The 22,980-nt window shown below is 54.9% G+C and overlaps 1 protein-coding gene and 1 non-coding gene across 4 annotated transcripts in view; one reads left to right on the top strand and one right to left on the bottom strand.

The window, feature by feature from the left end:
* Positions 1-3,229: 3,229 nt before the first annotated feature.
* The window catches only part of ZNF423 (zinc finger protein 423), a 345,893-nt gene continuing 326,142 nt past the window's right edge, over positions 3,230-22,980 (bottom strand). For all 3 annotated transcript variants that reach the window (XM_055078984.1, XM_028477847.2, XM_028477848.2), the window contains one exon: positions 3,230-3,923. In XM_055078984.1, the coding sequence (XP_054934959.1) occupies positions 3,763-3,923 (161 nt within the window). In that variant the 3' untranslated portion in view covers positions 3,230-3,762. The remainder of the gene's footprint in view (positions 3,924-22,980) is intronic.
* On the top strand, positions 19,826-19,898 carry TRNAK-UUU (transfer RNA lysine (anticodon UUU)). Its single transcript has one exon. It is a non-coding gene; the product is annotated as a tRNA-Lys (tRNA).

The raw sequence follows: 22,980 nt of genomic DNA on the forward strand, positions 1-22,980 counted from the left end.
ATCTGACCCTTCTCCTCTCCAAGGTAATGTGTGCTCAGATAAAAATCAGAGTTAACTGACTAAGGAAAAGAAGGAGAGCCAGCAGTCTTTCCTACGTAGTATGTCATTTTATTCATAATAATAATTATTATTCAATCAATATGCCCTACAACAAATAGAAGATGGCCACAGAGGGGAGTCAAGACACCCAAGGCTAGAAGGCAGGACACCCAAATTATAGTCTCAATTCTATGCTGAATTGTGTGACCTTGGACAAGATTCTGAATTTCTGTGGGCTTGTTTTAATCCATCTAAAATCGAAACCTAGTACAACCAGAGATCCCTAAGGATACTTCCAGCTCGTTTCCAGCTTGGGGCTTTTGTGTTCCCTGCACTTTTCCCACTGCTCTTGGATTGCTGAGTTCCTTTCAATCTTCCGGCCGGAACACAAGTCACATCCTCAGCAAGGCCGTCCTCGATGTGCCCCTGCCTCTAAGGTGGGTCCCCCGTGCATCTCGCACAGTCTGGCCCTTTCCCATCACAGCACTTGTGACCGTGCACTGCTGGATGTTTATTGGCATGCTTGTTTGTTAGATGGCTGTCATGTGACTGTGAGCTTCACATCATCCATCCATCCCTATATCCCTAGCACCTTGCGCAGTGCCTGGCACACAGGAGCAGCTCCATAATTATCTGCCAGATGGATGAATGAATGGATTAAAGTCTTGGTCCTATTAACTGAACACCTGTAGGTGCAGGCCCCAGCCCTAAGAATGCATGCTTTAGAAGGGAATAAAAAAGCAGGTAGGAAGTTAAATATTAAACATACTATGAGTTTAGGAGGAAGATTCTCTATCGCTAAGGCAACTCGAGAAGGTTCTTCTTATGGCAGCTTCTCTACTGAGACCAAAACCCCTATCCACCTGCTTCCAGAAGCTCTAGGTAGGAAGCCAAAGACAGGGATCTGTGGCCCAGGGGACCTGGTCCATTTCTCAGCCTGGGCTAAATTCCTCCAGCCCACAGAGCCACTAGAAACTGATGATTTGTACGTGCAAACCCAGCACCAATGAAGTTAGGCCTCCAGCCACCTCGCCCACTTCCCACTGCCGAACCCTGCTCCAGTATCCAAGCTGCTGGTGGCTGATTCCATCACACCCTCTGCCGAAAGGGGCCGCTCCCTTGTGGGATGCCTGGCTTCGTCGTCCTCCTAACAATAACCGTGCCGCTTCCGGGTCTTTCTCTGTACTCAGCCCTTCCTTTCCTGTAAGCATCCTTTCCTAGAAGCCTCCCAGTGACCCTCTGAGGTCCCGCAGAACTGAGAGATAAAGTGGCTTATTCCAGTTCCAAACCGTTTGACTAGAAGTGGGGGGCCCCCAAAGCACAGGTTTATAGCCCTGCACTACCCCCCAACCCAGTACTTCCTGATGGTGACAAATACCAGTCCCAGTAAGGGCCGCCATGTCCCCCCTCCCCGCACAAAGTCACGAGGGGCTCTCAGCTGAAGCAGCAGGGGCAGAGCCAGCCCGAGAACAATGGGGCAGGGGTGAGGGGGGAGTCGGTGGGGTTCCCCGGCTGCCTTGTCGTTGCCATAAACCTCATTACCTCGCGGTCCCCTAGGCTGCCTCTCTCCTTACCCAAGGCATCCGCCGCCTTCGCTGCTGATTCCCACATGGCGAGAAAAGCTCTTAAACCCCCCGCTGTATTTTTAATGGGGGCAGTGACTAATTTAGCCCTACGCCACCAACTGTCAAATCAAATCTTCTATTGGTACTTACTGAGGACTCACCTGGGTTCCACGGGGTTCGGGATAAATCGGGCCTGGAGAGGGCCCAGAGACGGTGATCTGGGAAGCCCCCGGGACACGCTGGTCCTGCCCACAGCCACGGCATCGTCTGAAAGGCAGGCTTGGCTGCGGACCCAGGGAAGCCTACCCCAGCCCCAGCCTGTGGCCGGCCACACTTCGGGGAATACTGATGCCTACCTACCCTGAGGTCTTCCCCTAAAAAGGCCAAGTCTCTAGAGGACTAAAAATTGGAGTTCACCACGTTTGGCTTCCAGGAGGTAGGAGCCCGCAAATCAAAGAGCAACTGCTTCATTCTGTCCAACGCTGGCAGGAGTCCACTCTTGAGATTCGCAGGCATAAAATACCTTTAGAAAAAGCAACAGCCCCACCCATGTCAGAACATTACATGTGGTGGCAGCAAGGGCAGCTCTTACAGAAGCCCCTTGATATGGCAGTCAGAAGATGCTGGGGATAATTGCTCCAAATTCCACGCCATGACTTAGTATTACATTATAATTAGGTGCAATCTGTCTGCCTGTTTCATTTCCGCTCTACAGAGGGTAATAACCGATTTTCCTGCCCCTTGTGAAAAGTTAACAAGGAAGAGCTTCCCCGTGCAGGTTCTGAAGCCCTGGCCTCTGATTGGCAAGTTGGCTGGGCACCAGCACGATGGAGGCATGGGAGGACGGGCATGTGGGAGGCTAAGTCTGCTGGGTCGGTCCTGGGGCGCCAGCAGGACCAAGAGGAGGTGAGGCAAGCAAGGCACCTAAGGGTGCACAGTGTCAGGAAATGTCCATTCTCGGGGCCCCTGAGAGCGGCCCCCCCACCCCGAGATTTTGCATCCTAGGCACCTCGCTTGCCCCAGTAGAGTCCTGGCTGCAGCCACTGGTCTCAGTGCCTCCACATCCCACTGATCTCTGTGATCGGGAGACTGCTGCTCCTACCTGGCTCACTCTGCAGCCCTCAGCTCTGAAGCTCATGGGGCTGGGCAGCCCTCCCTAACTCCTGTCCAATCTCCATGCCTTGGCCACAACTAGAATCCAGGTCCTGCCTGGAGTCCTGGCAAGGTAAGGGTTAACCACGTGACCGGATTCATCCAGCAGCCAGGAAAGCCACACCCAAGGGGGAGAGACAACGTGGATGAACGTGAGCCAGCCTATCAACCTATTCCATGGCCTCAGTGCAGTCGCTCACTTATCCTTGGGCCTCAGTTTCTCCATCCATAAATGAGAAGATCAGAGTATTTAAAGGTTCTTCCCACTCTGACTTCCGTGCCTCCTGCCAGCTCATCCAGTCTGTGTGCATTAGATTAGTAGGCTTCTTCCTACCCAAGGGGAGCTGGGTCCACTGTGTGCAGGTCCCCACTAGCATGTGTGATCCACGGGAACTCACACAGGGACACATCCCGTGGTTGACGACAGCCCTCACACAGCCCTGGGCTGGGGAGGAGAGAACCAAGCAGCCGGATGCTAATCGCATGGATTCCCTTTATTGAACTGTACTAGTTACTGCAGTCAGATTAAGTCACATTTAAAAGCAGACCATCCAGTTGCACTGAAACCGATTATATTCATTACATAGTTTTAATCACTGTCCGGTGAACTGGCAAATCCAATCAAAGCATTAGTCTTTAATTAAAAAATTAAAAGGAAATATTCAGACAATAGCCAAGCAATCACATCACGATGCACAATTACCTAGAATTGCAATTAAAAAGTAGTTAACCGAAAGGGGGGGAAAGAAAAACAAGAAAGAAAAAAAAAAGAAGCAAAGCAAAAAAATCACACTAATCCTTTTTTTTAAAAACTATCAATATAATACATGAAGGAACAAAGGACAATAGCCTCAAAAAGCGGGTTTCTCTAACTCTAGAAATGTAGTCTGCGGCGGAAACTCTAAAAGCACACTAGCTGTAGCAGGACAATAAAAAATACTGAGCATGGAATACTTTTAATCTCTGCCATTAATATTCATTTCCAGCTGCTTATAATAGCAGCGCCTCATGGCCAAATCATTAGAGTTTTACATCTGGGTTGCAAATGACACTTTGATTGGATGTAATGTTCAAATGGCCCTCCCCACGGCGTCTCCGGCAAGCCTTCTGCGGAGAGGTGTCCTGTCGAGCGGTCCCTCACTGTGCGTGCTGGCTCATCGTGTGGTTCTGCAAAGGCGAAGAAAGGGGACACGCATGAGGGCAGAAGAATGGAGAGCGTGCCTATCCCCTCCCACTCAGTGCATTTACGCCGAGAGCCGCAAAAAAGCATCTCGTTTATTACAAAACAAAATGCAACAGGGAAAAAGTGCTCCGGGGACGCAGCTGCCAAGACGCCACATTGATTTGGGGCTTGGGGATTGGTTCCGGTTGCTGCCAACCTGGGCTCCCTATGAATTTTTGTTTTTAGACCATTCAGGTCATACCGTGGGGACTGGCTATATGAAGGGAGAGGGGAAATGCTGGGGAGGTAGTGGGAATTAAAGACATCCCTGTTCACCTCTCCATCTCCCTTTTGCTCTAACGATCAGGAGGAAATTATATCTGATCGCCTGCAGGCTTCCCCCAGATCTCCTTCTCGGGCCTTCCGGGGAGCTGCTCTGAGCTTAGTGCAGGGAGACAGCAGATGTGCCATGCAGTTCTCCAGCCAAAAAACACCCGAGTGGCACGGACATGCTGAGGAAGTGGGCGGCCTTGGTGCCTGTGGCCGAGGCAGGGGGCAGGTCAGCCACAGGGAGGGCGCCAGGGGAGGGAGGCTGCCTGTGCCATCACGAGACAATGCTCTGGCCAGAAGACTGTGGTGTCGTTTGTCCGAATCCGCCTGGGAATCCAGGGCCCGGTGGGCCCCTCTGACCAAACGCTTCCCTCTCGCCACAGCCCACGGTATCTCCTCCCTCACACCAACCAGAGCAGCCCAGCAGTGTAGGTCTGTTTCCACGGGAGCTAGTGGCCTGGGGCTGGGGGTGGGATTTGGCCTCTAAGAGCCTACAATCTCTTTGTTTCTTTTCAGTGATCTGTGTTCCAAATCCACACCAATCTCATCAAAGCCTCAGGTGGTATTCGACCTCATGACACCTGGAGAAAGGAAGCTAAATCCACCCGGGGCAGGGCAACCCTGCTCGGGGGCAGCACAGGACCCTGCTCGGGGGCAGCACAGGACCCCCAGTGACAGGGAGCAGCCTCCCCAGAAGTGGGCGCCCCGCCAGCGCAGCCACTCCTCCGGGGCTGGGAGCCGCACCTGCAGCTCTGCCGATGACCACCAGGGGTCAGGCGTGGCGCTGCGTCTCTCCCGGGCTCCGGGTCTGCGCGGTGAGGGTGACCAGAGGATGCCCGCCGCTTCGCCGGAAGGCCTGGGGCCAACCTCCGCTCCCCGGCCCAGGCCCCCGGTGGCAGCCCCTTCCCACGGCAGGCACGGCTGCTGCCTCCCGGCGATGGCACCAGCCCCTCCGGTAAGCTCACAGCCAGGGAGAGGCAGCGCCCCGTCCTCACACAGCAGATGCCCGCTGACTCCCGAGGCACCGTACACCAACCACTGCCGCCCTCCTTCCTTGGGCTCCCGGGCACAGGACACGTGGCCGGAATTTGGCAAGCACACGTGCTATGTGTGGTTGCAGGCACATCTCTGTCAATCCTCACGTCAGCCTTACAAGGTAGGACGTGGTAAAATGAGGAAACTGAGGCTCAGACAGGGTAAAAGTACATCCAGCTAGGAAGCAGGAGGGGTAGCAACTAGAATCCAAGAGAGCCAGGGGCTTGGGAGAGAAGGCAGGGTCCCCACAGCGCCCTACGCCCTCGTGGGCACCCAGTCTGCGGATCATCTGAACTCTCCAGACATGAGCACGAACTCTGCCAGCATTGCCTGGCACCTCGGTGGGGTTGTCAGGGACCCAGAGGCACAAGGCAGGTTGTGTGAGGCCACAGATGGGATGCGGCGGTTTCCATGGGAGCGCCCACCCTGCCGCCGAGGCACCTCTCCCTGCGCTTGTGCACAGCCAGCCAGCCAGTCCTGCGGGGAGCTGAGCCCACCCTACATCAAACCACCCTCCTAGCTTCCAAGCCTTTGCTGATTCAGCTCCTGCCTCCTCTCTCCTCCCAAGCATGCTACTCGTGAAGTCCTCTGGGACTTCTGGGACACGGCGCTTCCCATCTCTGCAGCCGCTCGAGGAACCTCCAGCCCGCGGCCCCCACACCCATGTGCCTCCCGAGGGCCAGCCTGGCCGCCTCCGCTGCGCGGCAGGCAGCGGGGCATCACTTCCTTTCTTGGCCCCAGCACCTGGCCCAGGGCTGCACACTGTGCTGGCCGGACCCCCGGGCCTCCCACGCCCAGCGGTGGTGCAGCAGGCGCAGCTGCCAGCAACAACGTGGTGGTCTCCCTCTCCCACCCTGCCAACAGCCAGTGAGTTAACAGTGCCACGTGGCCGGGCTTCTCCGGGTGGTCTGGTCCTTCTTTTTTTTTTTTCTTTTTTGTTTTGTTTTTTTTGGATTTTTTTGTGGTACGCGGGCCTCTCACTGTTGTGGCCTCTCCCATTGCGGAGCACAGGCTCCGGACGCGCAGGCTCAGCGGCCATGGCTCACGGGCCTAGCCGCTCCGCGGCATGTGGGATCTTCCCGGGCCGGGGCACGAACCCGTGTCCCCTGCATCGGCAGGCGGACTCTCAACCACTGCGCCACCAGGGAAGCCCGGTCCGGTCCTTCTTGATTTGTGGGGGGTTGGGGAGGAGGAAGAGGAGGGACATTAAGAAGGTAAACATGTATAGCCCTTTCCTCATTCTCAAATTATGGTTCCGAGGCTCTGGCACCAAGGAGACACCAAGGAAACACCAAGGAGACACTGAATCAATGGAAGGATAAATAAACGAATAAATATGTGGGTAGGATGTAGGTATGTGGAAAGGGGAAAGGACATGCCAAGAGGAGGGCACAGCATAGACGAAGGTACGGAGGCTGGAGTAAGCTCGGCAGATGCGGGCACCAGTGGGGTGATCCCAGCACAGAGATCACGTGGGAGACTGCTGGGAGCCCTGAATGTGGACTCTGTTTCATAAGCAGCAGAAAACCAGACGATTTCTGATCTTCACAAAGTCCTCAGGACCATCCACCAGCAACATGGGAAAAGGCGGATGTCCAGGGCTCTCTGGATAATGAAGCAGCCTCTTGCCAAGATGCCAAGAACAGGGCCGGTGTGACACACATGGTCCACACTGGCTCAGCCAGGCACAGAAATCCTGGTGATGGAAACCTACACCTAGGACTGCTGGTTAGGACAGTTCAAGAATAAATGCCACTTCTCAGGTGAAAACAACAGTGGCCTTCTCTCTTAAGGGGCAGTAGCTGGCAGTTCTTCGGTTAGACTCAAGGAAGAACTTCCTCAAAGAGGGTGAAACTTCCTTACCTGAAGTTCTACAGGAACAAAAGCCCAGGATGTCACAGCAGATGGAAACGTGGAAACTTGATGCCCCGAGGGGGCCAGGCACCAGAATTCATTCAGCACTGCGCTGTGAAGTGCCTGCTGGATGCTCTGCCCTGGGACGGGGACAGTGGAAGGGAGGAGACGACTCCAGCTGGGCTCGGCCCTCGAGGAGCCTGACTGCGTGGGGTGGGGGGGATGCCTAGAGACACACAGACACCCTAACGATGGGTGTGGGCTTAAGGGTGCAGAATGGCGGCTCTGAGGGAGCCCGGTCAAGGCCGCCCGGTAAGTATGGGGGTGGCTGAGAAGCCACTGTGCTCGGCCAGGACGGCATCAGCTCCTCCACAGGCCCAGGGCACAGTCTCAAAAAGGGCGGAGGGGGTGGCAGGGACCGTCAAGAGGACTCACCAATCGCCAGCACACCTGTGCGCTGAGCAGCTCCCGGCGGAGCCACTGGCGAGCGGCACAGTTCAATAACCCTAAAAACCCGTGGCTGTTTCCCCCAAGGTTTGAAGCTGCGGTTGGTTCGAGGGATGAGGGAGCTTCATCAAGTTTTCTTAGAGCTCCTTCCACCCGGCATGGTTCTCACAAGGGCATTTTGGCTAAATGTCTATTTCTCTGTTTATGCCTGTGCTATATTTAGCCCCTTCAGAGAAGGAAGAAAATCGTTTTTTAAAGATGCGACCAACCCCGCAGACGAACACTTCCCGGCATCGTAAAGGCCGGGGCTGGGGCAGGGGTGGCAGCCGGCAAGGACCGGGAGGTCCCTGGGGCCGGGCGGGGGGGGGGGGGGGGGGGGGGGGGGGGGGGGGGGGGGCCTGGCATCCACAGGGGCCTCTCTGCCTGCCAGGGAGACGCAGGTGTGGGCCGAGGAGCAGGTGAGAAAAATAAAATGGGAGAACGGAAGCGGGGTGGGTGGCACTGGTTTGCGGCCGAGCTCCATCCTCTCGGCAGAGCCAGTGCGGCTCTCCCGGTGGAGGTTTCTGGTAGCGCCTGTTCTGAGCGCCTCTGCCTGGTGCACTGGGCCATCTGCCCCCGGGATACAAGTTAGTGACGGGTGGGAGGTCGGGCCCTAGCTGGAATCCTGGTGAACCCTCTCTCTGTGGAAGTCATCCGCAGAGGACTGAGGCTGAGGATCCCTCTGTCACACCCTCACATTCATTTATGTGGCTGTTCGCTCATTCATTCATTCATTCGTTCATTCAGAAAACCTTTACTAAATCCCTGGGTGACAGCCACCATACTTGTTGCTAGGAATTCAGCAGTAAAATAACCTGGATTTGGAGCGAAGCCAGGGTATATGTTGGGCAATGAGGGAACATCAGCATCATGGAGTCTGTGGCTGGACCATCCTTCCCAAAGCACAGACACCAGTTGGAGATTCTGGTGGGGGGCCCATTCACTAGCCCCAGGAGGCATTCCTGGCTCAACACACCTCCATGCCCTGCAACAGGCATGCATACGCACCACATGCACACACACATACACACACACACACACACACACTCTCTCTCTGGTGTGTCCCCCGCCCCGGTCTGCAATCAGGATTTCTTCTCCAGGTTTTGGCTCTGTGTTCCGTCCCTTGGTCTGGGACCCTGCTTGGTCTCGCTTTGATTCCCACTCACCATAGAGTCAAGGAGAAAAGACTAGTGGTGCTTAAACGTGCTGGCTGCCTGGTGGCCTGGAAAACACTGCCTGTGAGGCAACGAGAGACTGCTCTGCACATCCTGAGATGCACGGGCACGGGCTGGAGAGGATTTCTCTGCACTGCGGGTCATTATTAGCTGCCCCTCCTGTGCTCCAGCCACTCTGATGACAACGTATCTCTAAAGTCCTGGCACCTCGCCTGGTCCTTTGCAAGTGGCCCATTTGTGCTAGCCACTGCCCTGAGTGAGCCCAAGGCAGGGGGCAAGCCCTTATGGGCTGAGAGTCCCGGGTTTGAATCCTGGCCCTGCCACTTACTAGCCATGTGACCTTGAGCAAGTTCCCTGACTTCTGGGGGCTTGGAGGGGATGGGGCAGAAATAACAGAGCCCACTTCCTAAGATGCCCTGAGGAATCAGGAGATAATGTGTGTGTACTTATCCCAGGCTGGCCAAGAGTAAGTGCTCCAACATTGCCATAAACGGTGTCCAAGATACAGGGAGCTCCGTGAACGAGGGGCTGTTTGTTCCCTGCTTATACCCCCATGGCACCAAACACGTTTGGGGGCTTGCAGCGGGGGCTTCCGGGAGGTCTGACAGACCGATCCCTCTACTAGCTCATCCTTCTGTGTGTCCCCGGGGCTGGCGAGATCTCAGGACCGCTCCGGACAAGGCAGCACCTTGGATGGTCCTATCTCTGGAACAGCAGCATCTAATAAAGGTCCTCCCCTCCTTGTCCCCTCCCCACCAGCCCCCTGGCTACCACCTCTGTACCCACAATTCACTGCTTTCCCTCCCCCCAGGGAACAGTGGACGTCTGGTGAGGCAAAGGAGCCTCACGGGGAGACTTTGTGGAGGAGGGAGGCGGTATGCACTCACCCCGCCATTCACCCATTCGCTCATTCCTTCCACAGCGGTTCACGGAGGCCCCAGCCGGGCACTGGACACACGGAGGTGGAGGAGCCCCAGCCTCTCCCTTGAGAAGCTCACAGCCCACAGTGAATGGGGGCGGCCTGGACTCACAGACCCTTACTCTCAAGGGGCACAAGAGAAGGCCTGGTCCCGGGGCCGGGTCTCACCTCCCTGTGGCAGACTTAAGGGCACAGGACGCGGCCCCCATACCCAGAGCATCCTACACTCCCTGCTCACCCAGCCCCAGCTGCAGAGCCCACCTGGCTTCGCCACATCACCTCCCTCTGGTTCTCGGTTGGGAAAGGGGCTGTGGTTAATCCCCTTCCTCCCCACTGCCTACCGCTGGGCCACTCCCTGGCAGCTTCAGCCCCGGTGGCTCTCACAAGGCTGGTGTCACAAAGAGCAGTCTCCAGGAGCAGGGACCGAGTCCAAGAACCTGCCTTAACCACGGGAGGATTCGTTTCCAGGGGAAAAGGTAGATCCTTCGGGCTAACGCTGCAGCCGTGTTCAGGCTAAGCGAGGTTCTGTTATTTGTTTGTTTAACAAACACGGAGCCTGGCTGTGTGTGGTGGACGGAAGACAGCGAGAGTGAGAGAGAGAGAGAGAGAGAGTGAGGCACATCCTGGCCTGCTACCAGCTCATGGCTGAAGGAAGGGGTGAGATTTCACAAAAAGGAACCGTGGGGAGAACATTTCTGATTGGGAGGAGCTTAAGGAAAAAGTTGGCCTCCCAGCTGCCCTTTGAGGATGGATCGGGTTAGGATTTGCACTGGGGTGTGTGTGTGTGTGCGTGTGTGTGCGTGTGTGTGCGTGTGTTCGCTTTCCAGGGAGATGGGACCACCCAGACAAAGGCTGAAGGTGTGAAGGATCCTGAAAACGATCACAGCGAACACTCATCGTGAGCTCACTGTGTCATTCTTAACCCTTCACTTATATTAACTCATTTAAGCCTCACGACAACCCTGCGGACTGAATACTCTCATTATCCCTATTTTACAGATGAGAAAACTGAGGCACAGAGTGGAGGTGCTACAGCTGGTTAATGGCAGTGCGGGAGCTGCACCTGTGCGGTCTGTATGCAGAGCCCACCCTTCACCACAGCCCTCTCCTGCCTGTGAAATGTGAAAAGTGCAGCATATGTTGGGGGAACAATGAATAATTCAGCTTGGCAGAAGGACAGGGTATGTGCCGTGGAGACAAGCCTGGAAAGGAAGGAGGGGGTCTTATTGATGAGGCTCCTTGATGCCAGACGAGGCAGCTTGCCCTTAAATCTGGGCCACAGGGAGCCATCGAAAGTACTTGAGCTGCGGAGTTACACGAGAGGCAAGGAACAGGGAGACGCACACACCTCCGGCCGGAAAGGTCTATCGGCAGGGCCTTCAGGCTCTCACCCCCTCTGCTCCCTTCTCGGGCCCCCACCCATCCCCAGCACACGACTGTATCTTTCCCTTTGGGGAGGGTACAGGTGCAGGCAGCCCTGCTTCCCTCTCTGCTGTGTATCACCTGGGCAGCCCCTCTCTGCTAGTGAGCACTTATTTTTAGAAGCGTTTGACAATCGTCCAAGGGTCTAAGACGAACAGATGGCCTGTCTTAAAGGCTCGTATGTTCGCTAGTTTGCACTTCTGACAAACGGTAAGCGCACTCGAGAGCACACCATAAACAGCACTGAATGAATACTCAGAACACAATTTCGCTAATACACGTCATGAAAATTAGGAGTGAGTGATGGCTGAGGTTCCCGCTAAATGCCTGCCCGGTGACGCAGCCGCTCTCCTGGGGACCCGGGCCCTGACATGTATGCGCCCCACGTCCCCCTGGGCCCACCAAGCAAGCCGGAGGCTGCCCATTTGCACAGAGGGCAAGGAGAGGTTCGTCCGTGTGGAAGGGAGACCCGTCCTTGGCATCGGAGGGTCCTGAGTGAAGCTGGTGACCCACCGCCCTGGGACAAAGCCTACGAGGCCAAGGCAGCTCCTCCGCGCGTGGAGATGTGTGTGGGGCTTCCCCTGACCCTGCCTCCCAGACAGCCAGACAGGCTGTCGTCTGCCAATCCAGAGCGGCAGGAAGTGAGCGTCGGACCCGCTTAGCTGGGGAAGTCTGTCTCTCACGTGAGAGCCTCAGTTCATCCGGAACTCCTGGCGTGGAGGGAGATTCCAGCTTCTAAGGAGCAGCCGGGTTGGCTTTGGGGGGATCTACTGCTTTCTGGCAGAACCCAGGGCAGGAGAAGTTGCGGGGACCTCGTCACCTGGGGCCATGTGAGGAACAGCCGCATGACCCTGACTGCTGCTGCTGGACGTGTCCCCAAAGGAGCTGACTGTCTGCTCTCTTTCATTCTCCTTGCTGCTCTAAGTACCCCAGGGTGGGCAAGCGAGTACCCCCTCTAAACCCCTCTCGCCAGTGCCCAGCAGCACCCAGGACCCAAGAGCCCAAAGCAGGTGGCCTGGCCAATAACCAGTCAAGTGAGTGGGAAAAAGATCTTCCTTTGAGTGAAAATGTGGGAGAAAATGTTGTTGTGAAAAAAAAAAAAAAAAAGCCCAATAAACTCCCAAGAGGGCAGGTTCTGTACGGCTGTGCTTCGGAAATAAAACCCACCAGAGAATAGATTATTAGGAGGGAAACGAAGCCTTCTATTAGGACTCAGCCCGTTGAAACAGGCTCCCGGAATTCAGAGTCACCCAACAAAACAAGGGAACTAATAATACCTGCCCAGAGGGCCCCGAGGACTCCGGGGAACCGCGCTTCAGAATGCAAATGGGCCCAGTCGGTCTGTTTGTGAGCAGAGAATCCAGAGAATCGCAGGCCAGCGACTCGACTTTAGGTAGCAGCTGTGCGAGGGAAAACGAGGGCTTACGGCTGCGTCACGGGCAGAGGAGGGTGAAATCTTTCCAGGTCTGCTTACAGACGGGCCCCCCCTCAGCAACAAGCCTGACGCCGAGTCCCGAGTCAATCTGGCCACTACTGTTGCTGGTTATCCAAAGGGAGGTGGGAGTCCCTCAGGGACAGGGCGCCCAGCAAACCCGGGACAAAGGACCGAGAATCAAGGGTTTTGGCCGTGGTGTGCCAGGCGACCACATGTTAGTTCCCTGCTGTGGATTCTGGCCCCTCCTGGGTGGGGACACTGCACTGGCCTGTCACGGGTCACTGGGAAGTCCATTCTAAACACATTAGCCAAGCGCTTGCTTGGAACCAGACCCTGGGGTTCATCTCAAATACGAATTAAGACATGGCCCCCTGCCCCCAAAGAGCCTGAGTCAGACCTCTGAAAGATAGGATTCCATCCTGCCAGAGCAGGGCAGGAACCGAAGCGTACAAGCCACCAGAGCCTGAGGAGAGACCAAGGCAGAGGTGCTGAAACGCCATTAAAAATGGTGCGGGAAGACTGGGCTCCCAAGACCAAGAGAGGGGTCTCTCCTCCCACCTCAGAACACATCTGCCGGTCTTAGTGACGATCAGAGAAGACCAGGCACCCACACGCATGGAACATCCTATCAGTTGGGGCATCACACTCACAGGGTAATATACTGAAAAACAGCGGCTGATGTCGGGGAGACCCAGCTGCTGTGGGCAGAGCTTCCCTACCATGTGCAGCTGGGCCCGGACTGGACAGAGGCCTCCGCTCAGGGGCCAGGTTGCTGTCGGGTCCACTCGACCAGCAAGCTCCACCCAGGCCAGGTGCAAGGCAATAAGACACAGTGAGGACTGGTGTCATCCCAAGAACCCAAGCCTCGTAGCAAAGGGGCAGCCCTCGTGGGCTGCAGGTAATGACGGCCCTGTGGGAATGCAGGCCCAGTGCCGCCAGCACTTCTGGTTCTGTAGGGAAAACTGAAAAATCGAGATTTTTTTAAAAAATAAAAACATTTAAAAAATAAAACATTTGATATTTAAAGCATGATGCAGCCCATGAAAACATGTCTGTAGCTCAAATCTGGCCCACGGGCTGCCAGCTTGAGGCCGCTGGTATTTTGAGAGGCCCTCAAGATGCTCGAGATATCTTCCAGTACACTGACTGGCTGATGCCCAGGGTGGGGGGAGGGTGGGCAGTGCTATTAGATGGCACGTGGCCCGTCATTATTTAGGGTCCTCACCTGAGGGGGTGGGATGTGGGACCCTCTTCTGAAGAAGAGGATGGAGCATAGAAGATGAAGCTGTGTTGAGGCCAGCATGGTCCCCCAGGTCCTGGGTACCGCTGCCTTGAGGGCGGGGCCCACCATGCAGCCTAAGGGTTTCTGGGTGCGCCAGGTGCTAGCAAACGTGGGAAACCCGCCTTCCCTAGGGTCACACAGGGGCGTCAAAATGGCCATCTTGGGGAGGGGGAGCAGGAAGCCCCTCCCTCAACCACTCAGAGAGAACAGCACCAGTTTTCCACAAGCACCTTGTTCAAGAGTCTTGGTGATAATCCCCTCGTACCTCCCTTTCTTGCAAAGAACTTGAGAACCCTCCCACCCATCACCCGCTGTACCTCACGGGGGAGAAGGAGAGAGCCAGGCATTGTGTGGGCACTGCCCTTGGGGGCACTTATGAACGCAGCGTGGTACGACAGGGCTCCTCTTCCCTCTGCACCTATGCCCACCCCCAAACGCACACTCTCACAGACACCCCGAAGTCACACATCAAGGGAAGTGGGAAACCTCTGCATAATCCCCCATTGGGTTCCAAACACATACACACACGCACACTCACAGGTACCCCAAAATGAAATGCACGCAGGTACACACACACTCGTGGATAGTCCACAGGCACCTACACACAGTCTCACAGACAACCACAATCACACACACAATCGTGGACACCCCACAATCCCAGGCGTGCACACACACACACACGTTACACTGACAACATGCTGCACAGGGGTTCAGGGGTCGGTTATTGTTATTTTTGGCTTTTCATCTCCCCACACAGTGCAGTTAACCTGCCCTCACTCAAACCACCGGGGGGACACCCCTGCAAAGCCCCCGCTTGCCGACGACCCGGGTTCCAGCCAGGGCTTCCTCTTCATGGCCATGGGACACTGAGAGAACAAAGTGCCATGAGAGGAAGGTCCCAGGTTCTCTCTTCCAGGGAGCAGGGAAGTGGGAGATCTCTGCTTAAACCCCCAGTGGGTCCCAACCACACCCAGAAGAAATCCGGGCTCCGGACCCCAGGCCTGACAGCCCTACAAGGTCCGGCGACTGCTGGCCCCGAAGCCTCTACCACCTTCTCTCAGCTCCCCACCCAGGCCAAGCTCTTTCCTCAGTCAGCCCTCTTGGCGGCCACTCCACAGCCCCGAGGCTCCCCCCAGTTTCCCCAGGCTCCTCCGCATCTGATTGCCGTGCCATGGGAAAGCCCTTCCTGCCCGTATGATGAGGGGCCCCTGTCTTGGTGCAGCCCCTCACCTGCACAGGTGTCCTTCTAGCACTTTCCTCAACCTGCAGTGACCAGGCTGCTTCCCTGCCCCTCACTAGGCCATGAGCTGCAGGCAGGGACCTCATCTCCCCATTCTCTGCTGGGCCCTGTGTCGGCTCAGAGCCCGCGCTTGCTAAAAACTCAGTATTTCTGAAATGACAGCCAACGGGCAATGGTATGAGGCAAAGCCTCCACTGACAGGGCCGGGGAGAGGAGAAGAAACAGGGCTGCCCCTCTCCTCCATGTCCCCAGCCCCGCCCAGGGCATGCTATACTTTTCCCTTAGAAGTCCAGGGATCCTTTGAAGACACTGTGCTAAGTGCAACGAGCTGGTCACAGAAGGACAAAGACTGTATTACTCACTTCTATGAGGTTCCTAGAGACAGGAAGGAGAATGGTGGTTTCCAGGGGCTGCGGGAGGGAGGGGGAGTCACTGACTCATGGGGACACGGTTTCCGTTTGGGAAGATGGAAAAGATCTGTGGATGGTGGTGATGGTTGCCAAACACTGTGAAGGTACTTAGTGCCAATGAACTGTCTACTTAAAAATGGTTAAGGGAAAAAAAAAATGGTTAAGCGACTTCCCTGGTGGCGCAGTGGTTAGGAATCCGCCTGCCAATGCAGGGGACACGGGTTCGAGCCCTGGTCCGGGAAGATCCCACATGCTGTGGAGCAACTGAGCCCGTGCACCACAACTACTGAGCCTGCGCTCTAGAGCCCGCGAGCCACAACTACTGAAGTCCGCGCACCACAACTACTGAAGCCTGCACTCTAGAGCCCACGAGCCACAACTACGGAAGCCCACGTGCCACAACTACTGAGCCTGCGCTCTAGAGCCCACGAGCCACAACTACTGAAGCCCGTGCGCCTAGAGCCCGTGCTCTGCCACAAGAGAAACCACCGCGATGAAAAGCCCACACACCGCAACGAAGAGTAGCCCCCGCTTGCCGCAACCAGAGAAAGCCCGCACACAGCAACAAAGACCCAATGCAGCCCAAAATTAATTAATTAATTAATTTTTAAAAGATGGTTAAGATGGTAAACTTTATGTATGTGTATCTTCCCACAATTTTTAAAAAATTGGGTGGGATCTTACAGAGTAAGCGGGCAGGTGGGAGGATGAAATGTCTGTCGCATTCTACAGCTGAATGCAGGGCCAATCCTGTGCTGTAATCCTCATGTCTCTTGCTCTACAGAAGACATCTTTTTTTTTTCTTTTGGCCACGCAGCATCTGGGATCTTCGTTCCCCAACCAGGGATCGAACCCGCGCCCCCTGCATTGGAAGTGCAGAGTCTTAGCCACTAGACCACCAGGGAAGTCCACGTCTCTTGTTCTAGGGTTGGAAGTTGGAAGGTGGAAGTTGCACAGACTGTAGCAGCGAGACGAGGCATGTAGAGGCCTCGGCTGGACAGGTGGGAGCTATAGCATCCAGGGGATGTATCACTGGCCAGAATTGGCTGCAAGACCTTTTCCACCTCTGTGATGCATAGGGCTTCCTCTGCGGTGCCCGAGCCTATGGCTATCATCAATGGCACGGTTCCCGGGGCCACAGAAGAACAGAGGACCTCTCGAGACCTTTAGAACCAGGGGCTTTATGCCCTGAGCACAGGGGCCTGAGCCACACGGCGGAGAGGCCTCCCCTGCAATTACTGCCAAGTCCAAAGGACTGGGGCATTGAAAGTTTTCATACCCTGCTGGATGGAAGTGTTTCCTCTGCTACTTCAGTGGGGGAATGGGAAGCATGCATGAGGTATACCCACAGACGTATTTTGCCATGTTGGGAAAAAAAAGTGGGTGGAAATTTTCCTTTTAATTTTTTCTGAAATCTTTCCAGGCCTTTACAGCTTTAAATATTTATTCATTAAAATTTGATGAGAAAACTCAGCTCCATATGTAGTCATCATATTTCACAAGCCAAAAAACCAGGACAAATAGCCAATAGCTGGGACAAAATACTTGAAATCAGGACTGTCCTGGAAAATCTAGGTCACACGGTCACTAATTATACAGAACACATATGTTCTGGTCCCTCAACTAACCCAGTGCTTTCAGGTTTTATAAATGATATTTTAAAACTTCGATCACATCCTTCTCTTCTTTCCTCCAAATTTTTGCTAAAAGGAAAACTTTCCTGCATCCTCAAAATTTCTACAAAATTAACCCCTGCAGAGGGAGAGCTGTTCTGGCAGATTATTCTGAGGGTGGTCCTGCTCAGAAAACATGGCTCATCACCCCCCCGAGAATGGCTTCCGGAGCCCACATGGCCCAGCCCCCTCACTGACAGACCCCGCCCCCCAGGCTGCAGGGCCAGAAGTTCTGAAGATGGACCTAATTTGCTGTGATGAATTGTGTGCATGCACCAGCGATCAAAACTGCAGCTGAGACCGATAATATTTAATGATCGCGAAGGTTCTTATGAAAACACTTGGGCGTATATCCTTGTCCATTCGGGGAGGACATCCAGCCTGGTACAAAGCAAAGGGCTAAGGGTGACCTCTACCCACCTAGAAAGGCAGGGCTCCTTGGGAGCCGGGCCCACTGATGGGGCTAAAGAACACTGCGGCCCAGCCTGCAATGCCTCGCCTGCCCTCAGCTTCCAACCAAACTCCAGGCACATCATCACGGCGCACACACCTGCTCCACCTTGACCACGTGGGTCTGCCCTGCGCCTTCGCTTCCACCACCAGAACTCGATGGTTTCCATGAGGCAAACAAAGGATCATCTAGATCCCCAGTCCATCCTGTCCCACTCAACTCATCAGAGGTGTGGGGGGGACGGGGGGGGGCACAAGCAGTTGTAGGGTGGGAGAAGGGAGGGGGGACGGGTAGCAGTTAAGCATGGAATTAAGAGCACATGAGGGAGGTGTCATGAGAGCTGTGTCGTTCCCAGCACTTAACACTCAATACTGATGGATGGCTGGATGGATGTGTAGCTAGATGGATGGGAAAATGGTTGGTGGATGAGTGGGTGGATGGATGGAAAGATGGATGAATCAATGAATGTGTGGATAAGTGGATGGGTGGCAGATGAGTGAATGGTAGGGGAAAGAAGAGTGCACGAATAAATAAGTGGGAAGGAGGGTAGAAGGACCGGTGGAAATACAGTGGGCTTTGGAGTTCAAATCCTGCCTCAGCCACCTAATATATGTATGCGACCCAAGGCAAGTCACTTCACCTTCCTAAGTACCTATTTACAAATAATACTGACCTCATAGCCTTGTTATGAGCTTCAAATCAGGCTACATATGTAAAAATGTTTACAATATGTAAAATGGTACACAGATGTTTAATACTGTCATAATTACGACAAATCACAAGGCTTTGCCATCCCTGTCCACTCCAAAGCATGGACGACCCCGCATTTTTGATGTGGCAGCTTCAAAAAGAAGGGTGGGGAGACTGAGACGGTGCCATAGGGATGCAGCTGTTGGCCTGTGCATCCGCGTCTGGTTTCACTGGGGGGACCAGTCGCTGAGCTGGAGAGCAGGGAGCCCCACCTGCCTCCCTGTTCAAACACCCCAACCCAAATGGGTGGAATACACTCCCCACTCCTCTCCTGGGCCCCACTCCTCCCAGCTTTATCGCCCTTCCCCAGCCTCAGTTTTCAGGTCTGCACTATTTTGTGGGAGCAAAGAGCACGTCCAGTGGTTCCCGGTTGTTGAGGCACCAACAAGATAATATTTACAAACTGCGAAGTGTTGCAACAGGGCCGCAAACTCAGAGCCCAGGTGGGTAATGAACTGCGTGAGTCCGACCAGGTCGGGGGCGGTGCTGAACCAGAGCTCACATCCCCGCGTCTGAAGAGGGCAGCTGATTTGTTGCCATGCGGGACTCTGGTCCAGGGGCTGCCAGGTCTCATTTGTAGAAAAATCAAGAAATCTAGCCATTTAGTATGGTGGTAAAGAGACAGAATCTGGGGCTGGCGGCCTAGGCCCAGGACTGACTAGCTCTGTGGCCTCAGGGAGTTAGTTAACCTCTCTGTGCCTCAGTTCAGTTACCTCAATAATAGAGGCATTGTGAGGATAGAATGTCTTAATGTATAGAAGTGCTAAGAACAATGTCTGGCACCTAATAAGCACTATAGTAATGGTAGCCACTATAATGATAGGAAATCTCCATTTTGAAACATAGACAACTATTGAAAGGTTCCAAAATCCCCAGGGTCATGGGCTAGGAGTTTTTAACCTCCACTGTAAAAATGTTCAACGTTACCATGATAATGACATTTCCCTGTGTGTGTCTTCTCCCTTCTATGCGAGGGGATGCTGGATGGGACCCCTCTTCCTCATTCTGGAGAACCTGACGGGAAGGAAGGGGTTGGCATATGCTCCCACTGGGAAACCCAATCCCTGCCCCAGACAATTTCAGCATCTTTCTTCCTCCTCACCCTCCGCCATGCTTCCTACCAATGCCGTCTTTTATCTATTCTAAGACCCCAGAGAATATAAGATGCTCCGTATTGGATGTATCACAACAAGCAAACAAAAAAATGATCCATTAAACTATAACACACAAGTGAGGTATTCCAATGTGAGAGCCGTTATAATGAGAAAAGCTGTGCATCTTAAAATATGTCCGTGGAATAGGGTAATAGCTACCATATACTGTGCGCCTGTCATGGGCCCAAACTGGGCTGCCTGGTCTTCATACGTTCTCTTCACGTCTCGATTTTACTGATGTCCCATTTTACTGATGAAGAAACTGAGGCTCAGAAAGACAAAGCAGGGAATTTCCTGGTGGTCCAGGGGTTAGGACTCCGCGCTTTTACTGCTGAGGGCCCAGGTTCAAACCCTGGTTGGGGAAATAAGATCCCGCAAGCCGAGTGGTGTGGCCAAAAAAAAAAAAAAAAAAAAAAAAAAAAAAAAAAAAGAGAGAGAGAGAAAGGCAAAGCACCTTTGCTAAGCTATGCAGCTGGTAAGAGCTGGTTGAGCTCAAACGGCTCGGTCCTAAGGCTACCTCCTCCCGTTTCGCTGTCCCCCCGCCCACCCACTCTGCTTCCTGATGTCACTGAAAGGAAACTCCAAACTGAACCCGTCACCCACCCTTGCCCATATCACAACACACAGTGAATCTCACTGCAGCCCTGGATGAGCCCCAGTCGGTCCGTGCTTGATTTTGTCTAAACTCCAGAAGCAGAGCGAGTGGGGCCACATTCGTTATTGACACAGCAAAATTAATTCCCGCCACCTCCTCCTTCCCCCTGCACGCCCGGCCCCAGCCCCTTGCCTCTCCGGTGAGTGCTGACATGGGGCTGTTGACTGGCGCTCCTGAAATGCCAGCTTGCATTTCTCATCATTAGTTTCTTTCTAAATGTCATTAGTAATTGTTCCTGCTCAACCAAAGAGTGCAGCCCAGGCTCCCGCCGACAGCACCCGGTTCTGGTCTCTCCGCTAGAGGGGGCCAAGCACCCCCAGCCACCCAGACCCTGGCATCCTGGCAGGGGGAAGCCAGCCCACCCCCAACAAGTTGAGCGGACAGACCACGGTATCAAGAGACAAAGCAGACCTCGTTTTTAACACGTTTGGGGCTCTGCAATGGGAAAAAACCTGCCCACAGCATCAGGGCAGCAGCTCAACACTCGGGCTCTACAGCCGGGCTACCTGGCTTCAAATCTCACCTCTGCCACTGCGTGTGCCTCAGTCTCCCCCTCTGCAAAATGGAGAGAACAACAACATTGGCCTCAAATGATTGTCGTGAGGATAAAAGAGGATAATCAATGCAAAGCCCCCTCCCCCGCCCCCGCTTAGGGCCTGGGGTTGTTGCTGTTACTATTATTCCCCCACCCTTCCTTGCCCCTCAGGCTCTGCTCTGCCACTTGCTAGCTGTGTGACGTGATACTGAGTCTCCCATCTGTGAAAGTGGGGCAGTGACATGACATCAATTCTACCCCCAACGCCACCCCGTCCGTTAGGCCCTCCTGGGCCCGGGCACTGTGTTCCGTGTTTCACAAACAGTACGTTGCATCCCCACATTAACCCTCCAGGAGAGGCAGCATCGGCCCGCTGTCCAGGTGAGGACGGTGAGTCTCGGGGGGAAGGTCACATGTCCCAAGGTCACAGGGACCTTGAAGAAGCAACTCTGAGATTCACACCCTCTGGCCCCCAAGGCCCTGTGTCTTTCCTGCACGTCGGGCTGCCTCTGTGTCTAAGTCAATAAGGGGGGCAGGGCTCTGTACAGTGCCAACCTCTGGGAGCCTTGGACCAACACGGCACCCACTGTTCTTAGTATTATCATTGTTCTAAGAAACTGAAGGCATTTGGTCCCGGCTGGGACAGCGCCGGCGAGGGGCTGGGCTCACAACATACACAATGGCCGCCGGCCTCAGGCTCCTGGCAGCGCCCCCATGCCCATCTGTCATGATGGCATGGTGCCCCTCTAAAGTTCGTTGGCCCCCCGCCCTAGGGCATGAATGACAGGCTCCAATGGGCAGACGGGCAGCCGCAGGCCGATTCCAAGTGCCATCTCTGCCCGGAGCTGGGCCTTGGGAGGAGCCCCCCCAGTCCCCACCTGGGCCTCCGCACACTTCATCGCTCAAGCAGGCAGAGCCCCGGGGCTCGTGAGGGCATCTAAGCACAGCCAGGCATGGGCTCCTCCAGGACCCGCCCCTCCCTTGCTCCTCTCTGTGGTGACCACGGCAGCCGCAGCTCACCCAGAGCAAGACATCCACGTGCCCCAGGAGCCTGGCGATCTCCGAGTCCCCTTCTGGAACTCTTACCCTCCTGGGAGGTGAGGCCTGCCTGCACCCAGCACCCAGCACCCAGAGGCCTGCCCTTGGCTCTTAAGGGCTTGAGAGTCGACTGCAAGTGCACTGCCCCAGCCTTGGGGCCGAGAACACAGACACGAGTATCAGGCTGCATGTGTTCGCAGCCCTGCGACTCCAGCGGCTGTGTGACCCAGGAGAGCCTCAGTTTACCCATCTGCGCCATGGAGATCGTCACTGTGAGGTCTCGAAAGACTGCGCATGTGAAGAGATGGAATCGGTCCTCCAGCAAACACTCGGGAAAAGATGTCTCGTTTTTACTACAGTGGGGTGAATGGCTCAGGCCTGTGCCTGGGCCTCAGAAGGGCAAGGGGCAGAGTCACTGCCCACCCCTCAGTCTTCTCCAGACGTAGACGCTAAACCTGCACGCACGGCCCCTTGGGAGGCTCGGCTGCCCCAAGTGGTGGCAGTGGTGAGACAGGACACTGCTGCTGAGGGTGATGCGTTTTACTGTGAGCAGGAAAGGCCTTGCCCCACGCAAGGGTAAATAAACTAAGAGACACAGACAGACAAGCCTGGAGACAAAGGGAGGAGGGGTCAGAGCCCAGGCCTCCTGCGATGTCACATGGGGCCCGGCTGCAGGTTCTGCTGGGTACAGCAGTCCTGTTGTGTGAGACTTAGCACACCGCCATGATTGCTATGATGCTATGCTTTAGTGCATACATTACACTAGATTACGCCGCAAACATGGAATCGGTAGTCTGCCTGTTTGTCCTCATTGGTTCCCTATTCCTCTCCAGGCAGCACTTGAGGGACATAGGCCTTTGTGTGTCCCCAGAACCTGCGCACACCTGGCACGTAGTAGGCGCTCAGCAAACCTTGTGGGCTGCACTGAGCACATCCACACGTAACAGGCTGAAGGAATGAGTCGTGAAGGAGTGAACCGAAGCCCACGGGTCACATCAGCGACGACGACACTGGCTGATGCTCACCAAACCTGGACTCTGACCAGACCCGGAGCTGAAGGCTTTTCAGGCACCGTCATTACCCTCCATTTGCTGAGGCCCAGAGAGGGTCAGTGACTTGCTCAAGGTCACAGAGCCACTCGGTAGTGGGGCTGGGATTTGCAGCCAGGCTGTGTGGGCACGCCACACCATGTTGCCACGATTAACAGAAATCGGGCTG

This window comes from Physeter macrocephalus, chromosome 17 (assembly GCF_002837175.3).
Source record: "Physeter macrocephalus isolate SW-GA chromosome 17, ASM283717v5, whole genome shotgun sequence".
Taxonomy (NCBI): Eukaryota; Metazoa; Chordata; class Mammalia; order Artiodactyla; family Physeteridae; genus Physeter; species Physeter macrocephalus.